This window comes from Trachemys scripta, chromosome 9 (genome assembly GCF_013100865.1).
Source record: "Trachemys scripta elegans isolate TJP31775 chromosome 9, CAS_Tse_1.0, whole genome shotgun sequence".
NCBI classification, from domain to species: Eukaryota; Metazoa; Chordata; order Testudines; family Emydidae; genus Trachemys; species Trachemys scripta.
Genome location: NC_048306.1, coordinates 3,195,682 through 3,212,204, shown reverse-complemented (window position 1 = coordinate 3,212,204; position 16,523 = coordinate 3,195,682). Strand labels below are relative to the sequence as shown.

Below are 16,523 nucleotides of genomic sequence, written 5' to 3'. Positions count from 1 at the left end.
GGCCAGGATTTGCCCCAGTGCGAGTTGCTATGAAGTGGCTTAAAGGCAGTTACCCATGCTGGAAATGGCAGGGGATGGGTAACTGCTTTTCCAGTTCTAGGGCCTGATGGAAGAGGTTTGGCTGTGTGTGTTTTTTCCCTGCTCTGCACAAACAGCCAGCACAGCAGACCTTCAGCAAACCGCCCAATGACCACAAGATCTGTTAAGGTGCGAAGGCACCAGGCCAGGTTAATTGTTGACGAAGCACAGTAATAGCACCTGGTCGACTCTATCAGGATACTAAGACGTACACCTGTGATAATGGACAGAGCTCAGTGAATGGCAGGACTTTCCATTCCTCCCTCAGCTGGACAAAGATAATCCCTCTGAAATACGTCTTTATACCCCAATACAAACAAGTTACAGCCTGCCTCTGACATAGCCGTGGCTAGTTATCACCTTGTACATGTTGGTTTAAGTAAAACATTTTTATTACGTAGTTATCCTGACCTTATCTTTTAAGAGGGGTCAGTGTGTTCCTGTTATCCTTGGGGAATGTTTTTGTACCATCCGTGATAGTGGGATGTTCTGGTACTATTTGATATCAGGATGTTTGTGTGAGCACTCTGTGACTAGCACTTCTTAGGAATATGTATTTCTGCAATATCAGCCCTGTTCTTGCCAGATTTTGTGAGCAGGTCCTACCTCATAGCAGGCCTCTGACACAAGGGCTTATGCTCTTAGGCTCTCTTCCTACTACAGGGCCAACTTCTCAGGTGCATAGGTTACATTTGCCACTTTCCCCCAGAACCTAACCACACGAACACAAATTTAGATCAGATGCAGGGCTGCTCCAACTTGTGCGGGCAGTAACAGGCCTGTAGAGCTACTGAGCCAGCCCAGGATCACCAGAGCAGACATGACTTCCCACACCTGTCATCCTTCCCACACCCTGCTCCCACCGTGCACCATTCTTGCATGAGAGAAAGCACTACCTGATGCTCTAAGATGGGGACGAGGATCCAGGCACTTGTCTTTTGCATCCAGTTTCAGCACAGGATAGATTACGTAACTCGACAGAGTAACAACATACACACAGCACTGTACAAACTTCCTCCCCTCACGGACACAGGCCTTATCCACATATCCTTCTTCTATTTTAAAATAGAATTTGTGGTCACACAGAATTCTGACAAGCTCCACTCTACAGAACGCACGACAAGCCTGCACTTGTGTATAATTGAAAAGGTTCCAGCCACCTGGGCTCGGAGGGAGAAGCATTTAAAAAAAAACCAAAACCAACAACATACCAGCTGATCTCAGAGAGGTGGTGTCTTACTGGGCCAAACTGGAGACATCTGAACATGGGTAGGCAAACCTGAAATCTCTTCTAGCCCAGGTGTGTGGGAAATATTAGCAGAGGTGCAGAGGAAGGAACAGAAGGGCTGCCCTAGGTCAGTTTTATCCATAGAATAGTTTAGACAGAAGACCTGGGCCAAGCGTGCACACTGCAACCATATCTCATCCACCTCCAAAGAGGCGAATAGGGGCTGACAGCAACGGCAGAAACAACTGACAGGAGAAAGACAAGACAATCCTGAAAAACGAGGGAAAGGAGCAGGGTGTCTGGATTAATTGCACTGAGAGCAGGAAATTTTAACCGTCTAATTTCAGATTTTCTCTTCACTGCACTGGGGTATAGAGTTCACGTTGTGACTCGTGCTCTGCACAAGAACAAGCAGAAGGTTCCAACTGGAAACAAATCGCTCCCGGCAAATAAGAGAAAAAACAGGGATATTGCTGCCAAATCAAGTTAGTTTTTTTAATCGTACCTGGCTCTCTGCCTAAATTACCTTTCCCTCCACTCATTACATATGGGGGGGTGTAAACTCTCGCTCATGGGCATTACACCATGGAATGACTGAAAGTGGCACTAGAAAAAACTTCCTGCTACCTGCAAACATTGGGGTTGTCATATCCTTGCCAACCGAAAGGAGAGTCAGGAAACTCCAGGCACACCAAAGGGATGCACCAACCTCAGCACGCCATTCACGTACTCAAAAATATTAACGATAGCTGGCGTTATTAATGCGGGTGCTCAAAAGCAGCGTTCGCTTCAGACGGGAACACCCTCACTATCCCAGGAAATGGAGTGATCTTGTCACTATCCTTGACAGACCGGACGGGGGGGAGAGAGAGAGAGAGAGAGAGAGTGTTCGCTTGGTTGTTCCCCACACCCTCCATGCTTACTGGCCAGTATTTGCATGCTTTTGGTTGACTCTCCGCCCTGCGGATGACTTGCCCCACCCATCCATGATAAAGAGAGGACTCCTCAAGACTGGTGACTTCTACAGCTCTTCTAAATGTAACTAGATTAAATGAGGTAGAGAAGGGACATACTAAACTGACCACATCATTAACAGAATTGTAGGACTGGACAGGACCTCGAGAGGTCTTCCAGTCCAGTCCCCTACACTCAAGGCAGGACTAAGCAAAACATGATTAAGAAAATAATTTATTTGGTGCTATCGAGGGCAAGAGAACAAAATGCAATAGGTAGAGATGTACTGTCTCACAGAAAGAAAATGGAGTTTGATTAGTGACATATCTGAAAGGCAGGCAGTATTTTTAGTTTAATTTCCAAGATTAACAGCATGAGACATGAGCCCCTTGGTTTACAGACCCACATAATGGCCAGCAAAGGTGCAAAATATAATTTTAAACATTTAAGGGATTTTTGTTTTTGGTGAGCATCACAAATTGTTTAGAATGCAGGTAACTTCTTGTATTTGAAGCTTAATTTCATGTATCAGAAGAGCATGAAATTAGCAAACCAATATACAGATCACTAAGGCTTTGCAAAAAGGCAAAAAAAAATTATTCCAATGTTAAGTCATAAAACAGTGGGATAAAACCAGACCTTAAACAATTGCTAAACTTTGTGCAAACACATTAAGAATCTGTGTTTTCTAGTCACTAAGCAGTCACTTGGCTGTAGGAACAGATTTTTTACAATTACTATCTGTACACTTTACAAAATCTTGGTGGAATCTGAGAGGAGCTGAATTAAGGGGCTTTAGGGACGATTACATTGACAAAGGACTCTGATATCCAGGTCTGACTAATAGAATACATTTCTTTTTTTAATGCAATTCTATTTCCATAAGTGACTAAAATGTCAATTCCCCTTTACGCAAGGTGGAAAATACACAAGCCAGAGGATGATTCCCTAATGAACCCTCTATACTAAAAGTACAATTTATTCTCATCATGATGCACAGGACTTCAGCAGAGCAAATCCCATTTGAAATTCAATACTTGCAGGTCCTCCAATGGACAGCACTACAGAAGACCAAGGCTCTTCACAGCCATCAATTAATTTAGCTCCACAACATCCCCCTGAGGTAGGTAAGTGTTATACCCATTTGACAAGGAAAGAGAGACACAGTAGTTCAGTGATTTGGCTGAGGTCACAGCAAGCATGGAGCAGGCAGCGCCAGGAACAGAATTTCTACTTCCCTGACACGGAACCCACTGATGTAGCCACTCAGAACAGGCTTCATTTAGAGTTACGTAGAATAAAGCCCTCATCAAGATGAGGATGTAGCCTTCAATTACTAAATTCAGAAAGGATCACCTCTCAGTTGCACTCCCCACAGCCCAAATAAGAGACCATCTGGGGAAAGTGACAATGGAATTAAAAATACCAGGTTTGAATTCAGAGAAATGAGCATGTAGTAGTTTAGTGAGATTTTTGGTGAGGAGTACAAAATCAAAGTTAACTGTGGCACCATGCTTTCTGTACCTTGAATCTAAAATACGAGTTCACAGTGAAATTTTGACGTTCTGAAGTGTCTACAACTCTGTCAAAGGTACCATATAGATGTCTGCATGCACACGTATTGACAGGTTATGCTTCAAGAATGAGATCAAACTGAATACTGGAGTTGCTCCACGTCTAGTATTCCACGCTGTCTAAATTCCAATAGGTGTTCTTTGGACAAGGACAGCATGGGAAAAAACACCATTTTCTAAGTTAACATGCAACTCTTTGCAAGGAGCACTTTTGTTTAAATAGAAACACTTAAAACTTGGAAACCGTAAAACAATATTTTGCACATTTAACTAAATCCAAAATAAAATGCACAACAAAGCAGGGTCATGAAAGTTTACAGAACTTAAATATTTATTTTTAAACCATTTTAAACCCCAAAACATTGAAATAAGCTACATCTATAAACAGATTTACAGGACTAACAACTACATACGCTAGAGGAGCACTCCCATTTGTATCTGTGATGCAGTTATTTTGGAAAGCCTCAGATGAACTGTATATACAACTTTTGCTGCTTTTACACTTATAAAAATATTTATTTAATCCGTAACATTATTGTTTTCAAAACTATTTCCAGACTTTTTTCTCAGATATAAATTCTAATTGAGTTTCAGTTCTATAGCAGATGAAAAGTTTTAAACAGAAACATTTCTTTAAAATTAAAACAAGGAGTTAAAAGTAATTTTTACAGTGTAGGCACACCTTGGCATGTCTAACCACCATCTCTCACAAGTGTCCTTTATATAAAAACGATGTCATGGCAACTTTTGACTAAAAATGCAGTATTTGTTTGCACACCGTTACTTTTCCAATATTTGGCAGATATATTTCAGATTTCTTTAAAATGACTTTTGTGCAAAAACAAAATGTGCAGGAACCATAAAATAAACACATCCAGCCTTTATCAAAAATAAATTTACACCAACAGTTCCACAGCTAAGTACTGAAATACAATCCCAGTTCAAAACTTCAGCATAATATACATACTGGGTTGAAAAGAAAAAAGGATATTGCCCACCTAGCAGTACCATAAATATATAACTGAAAGCAATTTTATAGTCTTACCTACTTTAGGAAAAAAATCATTTTGTACTGCACAGTACTACCTTTTTGTGAAAGAATATCTATAACTCAATTATTTGCATATTAACTGGTAAATACATATTTAAAATACACTTTCAGAAAATTATAAACAAGTGATGTTGATGTACTGCATTTAATGTACTTTAAGAACAGAAGTGTATAAATATTTTACAGGAAAACACCACCACCACACAAAACGCTGGTGTTATACGGATACCTGCTTGTGAGGTATTTATCACATGACACCCGACTTCTCTCTGGCTACCTCCCACCCAAGCATACAATGCGCTGTTTTTATACTCAAAAGAAAGAAATTTAAATTAAATTGGACTTCAATTTCTGTCCATTATTGCCAAAGGCCCTCCCCCCCACCCTGCATCTGTATTGCTTTAAATTTCCTACCATGATGAATAAGATTTAATTACTACTTCTAAATCTGTTCTAAAAGGTAATACATCTACTGTACATCAGGATATACCTGCTGCTACATATCACCTGCAAACTACGGACATATTGCTCTCAAATGTGTATAATCATAGAGCTGCCTAAAATACTGTACCAATTTAGAAGTATAATAGATATTGTTGCAGGTTTAGTTTCAGGGTATTATAAAACTATGGTGATCGAAGCAGGTGCTACAGCAACACCCTACCCACTACGTTACGTTTTGAATATGCTTGTGAAAAAAAGCTGTTTCTGAAGCTTGTTAGTGATTTACAAAAAAGTTAACTTATGAATACAAAAGACCTGTACGTTCCCATCAATGTACAGTAACAAAAGAGCATCAAAACATACTGTACTTGCACTTCCTAGTAACTAAAGTAATGGCCACATCTAAAAGCAAAACTGCACCTCAACATTTATCTGATTAAACAGATGAAACTACAATATTAAAAGTTGTTCTTTACAAAATAATTTCCTGAAAATATAAAACCATGTACACCATCACAAAATAGTTAAGTAGGTTCTTCCAAATCCTTGATCATCATCATCATCGTCGTTCTCATCATCAATACGTTGCAAAGATCCAAAAGGCACAAGGAGCTCATGAGCTAAGCACTGCCAAGCTTGAAGTAGTTTTGGTGGGTTTCACTGGGTCCATATGAAACAGCAGTCATTTATGGGAAGTTTCTTAGGATGAGTCATTAACAGAAAACCTATACATAAAAATACACACATAAGAACTGTATTCACTTTATTGCAACTTGGTACACAGCTCATGAATTAACCACACTTCAGTGTATAAAGCTACTAAACAAGTAAGTGCATTAATCTTATCTCACATATGTTCGCTCTTAACCGGACTGCCTACACAGATGTGGAAAAAAAACCAAGGGGCAATGTTTTCTGACAGAAGACCCTTGAAATAACATGCAATGAATTTTTTTTTTTTTTTGTAATTAGTCAAGGGTTTATCTGCTCCCCTGTTTAGGTTTATAAATGTCTCTTCAACAAGGAATTACAGGAACTGTCTACATTAAAACTGCAGGGTAAATAAAGAACAAAGAATAATTGTTTTTACCATGAATTTTTCATTTACAGTAGTTACAAGTAACACTCCAGGTTACTTGTAACTACAATAGCTAAAAGGTTTTCTAGAAAGAAATGAAGTTCTCAAATAGATTCTCCCTTTATTCTGCCACTGTTGCTCATGCTGAGAAGAGACTCTCGGTTGATCTCAATGAGATTATTTGCATAGAAAGGTGCTCAGCATGTAAAGATGGCAGATAAAGGGAATAAACAGTCATTTTTACTGCAGTCTAGGGATTACATATAATGCAGTATGTCTAACAAATGATATGAAACTGGATAAGAAAACACACTTGACCCAACTTCTATGATTCCACCTTAAACAAAGTGATCATAAAGGTTTTTGATTACTCTCAGTCTGTTAAAATAGCAATAATGTTTCAACATATAGATGCTATTGTCTTATACTGTATTGGGTTACACAGAAATCAATGGGGACATAGCACCTTCACAAAGCCCTCAGGCTACAGATGTGGCTTTTCTTGAAATTCTGTACATGTTTTGCTAACATAAAAACTGTTGAAAATCACCAGTTATTATCGGTCACTTGCATCCTCCTGGAAGATTTTATGTAGCTTGACCAAATAACAACTGATCACAAACGTTCTAAAGATAGACACTGCTGCCTCTGTATAGCAACCAGCTACAATAGGGTGATTAGGGGAGTGAACCAAACTGGCTGTGGTCTCCCCAACTAGCCTCCACACCCAGCAAACAGCATCAATGGCCAAATCCTCCCCCAGGGGGCACCACATGGGGTAGAAGTTTCTCCAGCTCATGGGGCAGAGGACTTGGGGAGGTGGAAGGCAAACCAAGTCAGGTACCCTCTTACCCACATGCATATGATAAAATCTAACTAGATGATGGCATAAGATTATTTCCACAGCTCACTAGCCTCATTCAGGACATAGGATGGACGCACAACGGGGCAGAATTAAGATTGCCTGGGTAATTATAACACTAGCATTTCCTAATCGGAGAGCAGAACTTTGCAACCTAAGTAACATTTTTAACATAGTTTACGTTCAATATATATATTTTTAAACACACACATCCCCTCGCACCCCTCAAAAAACAACTTACTTCTGAAATTTCTCCATAAGTTTCTTCACCATCTTATCTGTGATCCCTGGACATGTAGATTCTGCCATAGTGATGCTCTTCTCAAGTTCTTCAATTGCTTTCTTCCTGCTAGCATTATTTATGTCCTGCTGTTTAAGCTGAGTGAAAGACCAACACAGATGTACCTTAAAGATTTATAAAATGCTTGTGCAAATTTTAAAGAGATCTTTGAATTAACGACTTACCTCAGCAAACACAGGTGTGATTATCATAGTTAAACAACTCAGGGTTTTCACAAGGTCTTGATCCTAAAAGTTAGCAAACATATATATGTATATATAAAAGCAATCATATTTATGCTTGTATCATCATTTTAACAGACTTGATATTTAACAGAACCTTTGCAACACATCACAAAGACATACTTTACCTCAACAAATCTAGTGCGGTTTGGAAATAAATGCTTGATGATATTTCTGAAGCAATGCCATTTTATATTATGGTTCATTTCTCTGTCAGATTAATTCTATGTAATTCTTTAAAATTAAGATAATCTATAGACAGACATTGTGCCATGAACACTCTACCATTAAGCTGCCATGGACACTGGACTTCACCATTAATTAGTTTTGGGGTTTTACTAGCAGATATTTTTGTGCTATTTTATGAAAAATAAAAGTAAGGATTGAAGCAAAAGTCAACAAACTATTTTGAGTTTAACTGGCTACCAGTTACTAAATATCACATTCCTTACAACAGCTTCCAATCAGCACTAAGAATAAAAAGCTCTTCGGATTGTACATACTGTTCCATTCTGCAGTTTCTTTGCATCTGGCTTCTTTCGAACTGTAGTAAAACTCCACTCAGGATGAGAATTATTCTCCTTGTTGCTGGACTCCCTAAAGAAAATCACAAGGATACCTTCTACAATGATAATGGTCAAAAACACAAACTTTACTAGCATAGGTAACGAGCATGCAAATGAAACTGCATGGTTAATTTCATCTGCCTTAAAAATTCATGTCAATTTATTTAACAATAAAGGTTCAATAAAGTGAACTTTACAAGATCTTATAGTTTTAACTCATCTCTCCTTAACATGTTTTTCCCTCTCATGTTACAACTCAAACTGAAAGCTCTTTGGGGCAAGGGACATCATCTTATGTGGCCCAATGAATGTGGTTACAGTTACATGAGCCAATGATTTGATGTCCAGGAAATGGAAGAGTTTAACCCTGGGGGCTCTCCTGACCAGAAAGTGCTAGCTGTGCCAAACTGTTTGGTACTTAGGTAGCAAGGGCAAAGAGTACACTGGGGCAAGCCTAAGACATGACATGCTTGTCACAGAAGCAGAAGTGGAATTTAAGTCCACAGAGATCGGAAGGCTAGTACACAAGCACACCACATTATAGGCTCTAGTTGGAGAACAGAGACCCATGCAAGGCTGCTGCTAATGCTAGAGAACGATTCTAGCATAGCACAAGAGCAGTGAGCTATAACTCAAAACACAAATGAAACACTACTGCATTAGTGCTGTTCAGAAAAGCCATACTAAAACACACTTACGAATCAGAACCATCCGAATCCGATTCATCACTACTGTGCCCTTCTGCCTTCCATCTCTTAAACCTGTCAATAAGTTCTGTCAGATAAGACGTCTTCTTGGCATTTTTCAGAATGAATTTGTGTTTCAGGAGTTCCTTTGCAGTCGGGCGCTATAAAAAACACAAAGATATTTATGTTTATCCTACATAAAGTTGTTGTGATTTTAAATGCTATTTAAAAACATCTCCTCCTTGGCCCAGTCCCAGAATCGAACATCCATATAGTAACAGCAGCTTTTAAGAAGCCAACACAACCTACATTTATAATCCTCTAAGAATATGATCACCCCATACAACAGCTACAGAATTGATCAATTAGTGATTTCTGTATTAGATAACAGACACCGAGACAAAGCTGACTGATGATACTTCTCCAATTCAATGAGGTTTGTAACCAGAATAAATATAATATTTAAGTGCAAGTCTTGCTGGGGTATCATTCAAGGTTGGCCCACGCTTCCTCCTCTCCAGAGATACTGCATTATACTACTTCTTTCTGTGCTTTAGAAAGCGGTCTCTGGAGCCCATCATCACTTTCTTTAGTCATCTCGACACCTTTACATGGGGAGGAGGAGTAAGGTTTAAGTAGCGACAAGGTACTCCACTCCCTCTGGCAATAGAGAACCATACAAAGTCACAGACTCTCATGTTACACCCACCACCTATATAGTATATTTCACAGTCAAAGATCTTTGCAAGCATTAAGATAGACACACATGAGAAATATACTCACGAATGTTGGGTCCTTATTCAGACATGCATCAATAAATTCTTTAAAAGGTTTGCTGAATTCTCCTAATAGAGTTGGAGGATTGTTTTTTGGAATAAGAAACAGAACTCTCATCGGATGCATGTCAGAGTTGGGTGGCTCTCCTTTGGCTAGTTCAATAGCAGTGATTCCCAAAGACCAAATGTCTGCCTGGGGGAATGAAATAGTTTTATTCTCACTGAATAAAAAGCTGAAGCCTGAGGTGTCACCGATTATTTGAATTCTATACTCGAGCCAACAGTAAAGAAGAGTTCTGTAAGAGCTCCTGACAGCACAATAATTACATACATCATTTTAAACATGCTTACTGTACACATATTTTACACACTGTTAACACAGCATAAAGGTGATGAATATAAAAAACACAAGGAAATTTATGCTGAAAGTGGTAAAGTTTCCAAAAAATCTTAATTGACCCAGGAGCTTAAGTCGATTTAGGTGCTTTTGAAACAAGTTACCCAGCATCACTCTCCCTTCCACAGTGCAAGTGACATATGTTTGAGCACCAGAGACATACTTAGATGCATTCTGTATGCTTTTGAAGAGAAATAGTATTTCTGAGAACCTTTCATTTAAAAATTGTTTGGTTTTCAGAAGGATAACTTTGTATTCTTAACGTTAGTTTTTGAAGAACACTAGTATTCAATATTTCCCCACCAACTCTACCCCCCTCCTCCGGACCAAAAAAAAATGGGAGAAAATAAGTAACCCATCAATGATCTTCATGAATGACTCTTTCCTACCCGACTGATTATTTCAGAAATTAATTAGGAAAATACAAATATTCTAGGTAGGTCTGAAACACCATACTTCCCAAAAATTTGAGACATGTAACTATTGGAAGAGTCTCTTTAGAGTAGAACTAAAGGAAAAAGTGCCAGATAACTGTTACAAATCTTACAATACTCACCAGTAGCCACAGTAAGTCAGATGTCAGGCATGTAAATACCTTTGTATTTAAATGTGTTTGTTCAGAATTAATCATCTTTCCCACTTCAGATATTTTCCCCTTATGATACAATATTAGTTTTCACACTTGGCAATCTACTGTGCAAGTAACAATGAAGGAGAACCACCACCACCATGAGGAAACTTTAAAGTTACAAATGGCTCTGTAGTGGTGACCCCGCTCCTGCCCGGAGTGGTTAAAAGCAGCCCTGGGGAGGGCTGGGGAAAGACTGACTGGGGAACCAGCCTCGGCTGGGGCCACGCCCCAATCAGGGCCCAGCTGGCCCTTATAAGAGGGCAGTGGGCCAGAAGCAAGCAGTCTCTCTCTAGCTTGCTGAGGGAGAAGGAGACAACACCAACCTGCCATGGGGGGAGAGTAGCTTTTAAACAGGCTCAGCTGTTTTTGCTCATTGTGTATGTACAGGGTGTGCCCATCCCAGATAGCAAGTCGACAAACACAGGAATAGTGCAACTGCACACATTCAGTAGAGAAGTTATAACTCCAGCCATTCCATTTACTAGAATAGGGTTACATATTTTCTGTCTCTCTATAGCCTCCCTTTCCATTCACAAGTAATTCTGCTGCTATATTAAATCTGAATATAAAACTAGTTTGTGACATTTCAACAACAGACAATCAACAAGGGGCCCCACTGTAATTTTGAGAAGTGGGAACTGTAAAATAATCTACTAGAGAGCAGATTTATTTCATTATATCATCTGTCATTTTGAGGGGTTACTTCAATCTAGAAGCCAAAGCATTAGTCTGGTAACCAAAATGAAACCCTCTGATGGAAGCCTTGAAATTTTCCTAGGAAAAGAATTGTAGTCCGTGACCGTTCTCTTACACTCTAGATTTAATGCAACAGAGGGTCCTGTGGCACCTTTAAGACTAACAGAAGTTAGTCTTCTGTTAGTCTTAAAGGTGCCACAGGACCCTCTGTTGCTTTTTACAGATTCAGACTAACACGGCTACCCCTCTGATTCTAGATTTAATGCAATTCAATTGCATATTTATGCCTCTTGTTGGTCAATCAGGAGAAGTTAAGCAGACAAAGAAAACCAAAACCATCCTCCTTGCCACTCTTGTCCAGATGTATTTCTATTAAGTCTCAATGTCTTTGGAAAGAGTCTCCATCAGAATGCAGATGTACTCAGTATAACTATCCATAATTCCTAGAAGTTTTTGGTAGACTCCCATTGAAAGTGGATTTGTATCTTCGTATCTCAGGGAAACCAGCAGTTTCCATAATAAGAATCTTCCTATATAAATGTTAATATTTCAGAGGTTTTCAGATTTCTCACTCTTCGTATTTTTTTTTTTTTTTAAAAGCCTATGTCTCAACACAGCAGGGATTACAATACCAGCGGTCAGTTGGCACTAGCTATATCATCATGGGCTATACCAAAGTATACTTCTCTACCTCCATCCCTGGACACCATCACCCAAAATAGGTCTCACTGGCTGAGTGCACCTCCCCTCCCACAACTGCCAATTGTCACTGAGCAGAGGGTAGGGGTATCCTTACCACTCCTCTTGGCTCGGTGATCATCCAAGCTCATTTCCAGCACCTGTTGTCATTCCTCAGACCAACTGCCGACATGGGAGAATTAAACGTCCCCCGTGCTAATAAGCAGCAGAGAGGATACGGCCCAGAGCTATGGAACCTTCTGCCAACAGCTACATGAAAGGCAGTGGGATCATGACTACATCAACAGAGTTAGCAGCAACTGCCCTACTGCGATTAAAGTTACTTTCTTTTTCATATGCAGTCACTATATTAAAACCTTCGGCATCATATATGACCTAAGGCAGTAGTTTTCAACCTATGGCCTGCAGACCCCTGGGAGTCTGCAGACTAGGGGTTTGTGAAAGGTTGTTGTTACCATAGAACAGTGACCCCTAGGGGTCCACAGACTGTGTCTAAGATTTCCAAAGGAGTCCCACACCTCCATTCAAATTTTTTTAGGGATGTGCAGATGAAAAAAGGTTGAAAACCACTGTCCTCAGGAGACCCTTTAAAAAACTTTATATTCAAAAATGTTTATAAAAATACTTTAGGTTTCTGCTTACATATTACTTCCCAAGCACAGCAATATAGACCACAGAACCATAGATAATGGAGACAGAAGAGCTCTATTAGGTCATCTAGTCAGTGCACATGGATATACACTTGCACTCTGGAAATTCCTGCAAAGACTGCAATACCTTTAGAAACTAATGGAACAGTAAATTCTCAGTCACCATTTTTCACTCTGCTCCTTTTGAAAAGCAGGTTCCCACTGGTCATTTTTTAATCTTTGAAAGTTTCCCTTTTGATTGCAATAGCAATAATAGAGCACGGAATGGAAACAAAAACATCTGGCACCTTGACAGTATCCTGGGGGGACTTGCTCCAAAGAAATTAATCTAAAATGACAATTTCCAACTCACTTGGTGGCTTTTCAGGAGCCCTACAGAGCTCTCACACTTTTGCAGAGGTAGGACCGTGCTGTCTTTATTTATGCAGTATACAGAGTTTCCATGTGCTTTCTCTGACAATTTTATACAAGTTATTCACTGGCAAACTTTCCATACCCTTGTACGTCTATCACTCAAGCTACAACGAATGTGAATTAAATGCTTACATCAGGGGTTGGCAAACTACAGACCGGGGGCCACATCCAGCCTTTCAGACGTTTTAATCTGGCCCTCGAGCTCCCGCTGGGGAGCAGGGTCCGGGGCTTGCCCCACTCCTCATGTGCCGTGGCTCTGCATGGCTCTCGGAAGCAGAGGCATGTCCCAGCTCCAGCTCCTATGCGTAGAGGCAACCAGGGGGCTCCGCACGTTGCCCCCAACCCAAGTGCCGCCCCCGCAGCTCCCATTGGCCGGGAACTGCAGCCAATGGGAGTTGCAGGGACAGTGCCTGTGGCACAGGGCAGTGTACAGAGCTGCCTGGCCGCACCTCCACATAGGGAGCCAGAGGGGGGACATGCAGCTGGTTCTGGGAGCTACTTGAGGTAAGCACTGCCTGGAGCCCACACCCCTGATTCCCTTCCATGTGCCAACTCCCAGCCCTGACCCCCCCGCCCCCACCCTCTGAACCCCTCGGTCCCAGTCCAGAGCACCCTCCTGCACCCCCAACCCCTCATCCCCAGCCCCACCCCCTGAGCCCCCACCCTCCCCACATACCCCAACCCGCAGCCCCCTCCTACACTCTGAACTCCACATTTCTGGACCCATCCCAGAGCCCGCACCCCCAGTTGGAGCCCTGACCTCCTCCCTAAACTCCAACCTCCAATTTTGTGAGCATTTATGGCCCACCATACAATTTCCATACTCAGATGTGGCCCTCAGGCCAAAAAGTTTGCCCACCCCTGGCTTACCCAAACACCTACTTGTCATTATGGTGTGTGGAAATAAAATTAAAAGGTCAGTCACATGATTATTACAGTTCTATAGTAAAATATAAAATGAATAAACTATTTGTAATTTACATACAATTCAAAACTCAAAAGCAGAAGTCAAACTAATTTCTTCTGAAGCTGCAGTGATAAGAGAACTATTTCTATAGTAATACTTACTTTTGAGTCATAAGCCGACTGCTGTATAACTTCAGGGGCCATCCAAAATGGTGTGCCTACAAAGGTATTCCTCTTAATTTGTGTATCCGTCAGCTGCCCAGCAACTCCAAAATCAGCAAGTTTAACATCTCCTTGCTCTGACAACAACACATTGGCAGCTGGAGGGAAGGGAAAAGAGGAAGTAAAATGTAGTTTATCACAGTGCTGCTATTACTTTAAAAGAAATTAAGTTAATATTTAAAGTTTTATGCACCTTTTATATCCCTGTGAATTTTCTTCTCCGAGTGGAGGTAGTCTAGACCTTTCAAGATTTCCTTCAGCATAGTAGCAATCTGGAATTCATCAAATGGACCAGCCCGTAGCTTTAGAGGGAAACATTACAATTAAAACAATACTCCTTATCTTATCCTTAATCCCTGCCTTGTCATTTATTAAAATGTAGCTACAGTATGTTTGAAACTTCAACTTTTTTGCTATAAAAAGTTTCTTTAACAGACTGCACAAAATGTAAAGATTCACTGTATGTCGATTAAAAATACTGGGTCACAGCTCCTGCAGGAAGAACAGGAGTGGATCCTAGCAGTTTTAGTAATGCTCACAGTAATACTGCTATATAACTTAAGGAATGTTTCAATGGTAAAAGGGTAAACAGTATACAAGACTCTCCCCACCCAGCCATGTACTACATTGAAAACTGGAGTTAACTGCAAAAGTTCCTGGTTTCTGCAGCACTTATAAACTAGAAATTCTGCACCTCAAAGAAACTGAGGTTTTACCTTTTACAATTCACTTAACCATGAAAAACTAATACAAATAGTACACTCTTTGCATTATTTATTTTGATATCAATTCCATTAATTTCATTGTCCCAATGTTTTTAATTTGTTGCAGATTTTTTACATCACCATATTGTAGAAAAGGTTGTAGAGAGTAAGTGGAGATATTGCCAGTTGGGAAAGCAAGGGCTGTTTCATGATTTCTGCAGATTCCACAAACAATGCATCCATTTACACCTGGCTCACTCTTTTGAAAGATTTCTCAAACCACCACAATGGCTAAAAGGGATTTTTGATTTACTAAAGAGCTTAGTTCCAGAGCTCCTGACAATTGTTCACTGACACTTTCACTATGTTTTTTTGTTCTAGCTGTTGAGTTATTACCTCAGAATTCCATAAACAAGTTTAAATAAAGTCATAGGAACAACTTGTAAAAAAGTTAAGCACACGCACACTTTGTAATGAACATATGGAAAAAAAATGATCTATGGTACTACAGAATTGGTCCTCAAATTCCAGAAGCTAAGAAGCAGAAGCACTGTGGCTCTATTATCTTACAGGAAAGGGCAGGTCTTCTCAAGTTTGCAGCTGAGGTCTGGCTCTACTGGGGAAACCACACATTAGCACACAGAGGATTGCGCTCTTCTAGCACCTCCTAAACTGCTTCTTTCATGAATACTACATCTCTCTTAAGAAAAAGGCACTTGGTATGTTTAAATTTAAACTGTTGAAAATAGAAAACCCAACTCAGTTTCACCATTTAATATTAACTGCACTCTATGTGCACACTACATGCCCAAGACCCACTCCAAGAGAAACAGTTTATGTACTCCAGTGGAATAAATAGTCTGCTTTGAAAAAAGGAAGCAAGGATAATTTTTTTCCTAATAAAACCAATTTTTTTTAAAAAATGATATGGCAAGTTAGGAAACTTTACACCACTTCTCAGCATTTAGAGACAGTGAAATAACAAACCTTAATGCAAAGTCACTGAGTAGGAAAAGTTGTTTAGCATAACCAGTGCACATATTCACACTTTTAGGAATGTCATACAGCAGGACTAAAACAACATTAACTACCTCCAGAGTCCAAACTTCATAAGAAGATATACAAATGCACAACGGAATAAACATAAAACCTGACTGCTGGCATAAAGAACGAGAGTGGATATGAACCCAAAGATGAGCACGAACAGCCAACATCTAAATAATCTTTAGTTAAAGACACATTTTTCTTCACTAGAACACCGCTCTGGAATTGAGATGACAGATTACTTTTTCCAACAGGGACCACACTCTTCAAGTATTATTATGTTCCTCTGCTTAATAAGAAAAATAGTTTAAGTGCTACTTTAAGAAGCCAACAAGCTGCAC

General features: G+C 40.0%; 1 protein-coding gene across 2 annotated transcripts in view; it reads right to left on the bottom strand.

Moving 5' to 3' along the window:
• Window positions 1-4,138: 4,138 nt before the first annotated feature.
• STK26 (serine/threonine kinase 26) overlaps window positions 4,139-16,523 on the bottom strand; it is a 56,179-nt gene continuing 43,794 nt past the window's right edge. The window contains exons 4-11 of one of the 2 annotated variants that reach the window (XM_034780955.1): window positions 14,628-14,736; window positions 14,375-14,532; window positions 9,827-10,012; window positions 9,056-9,204; window positions 8,295-8,388; window positions 7,735-7,797; window positions 7,511-7,647; window positions 4,139-6,054 (exon numbers count right to left, since the gene is read on the bottom strand). In XM_034780955.1, coding sequence (XP_034636846.1) covers window positions 6,030-6,054; window positions 7,511-7,647; window positions 7,735-7,797; window positions 8,295-8,388; window positions 9,056-9,204; window positions 9,827-10,012; window positions 14,375-14,532; window positions 14,628-14,736 — 921 coding nt within the window. In that variant the 3' untranslated portion in view covers window positions 4,139-6,029. Of the gene's footprint in view, window positions 6,055-7,506; window positions 7,648-7,734; window positions 7,798-8,294; window positions 8,389-9,055; window positions 9,205-9,826; window positions 10,013-14,374; window positions 14,533-14,627; window positions 14,737-16,523 lie in introns of those variants that run through there. The other variant, XM_034780956.1, reaches the window with a different exon arrangement.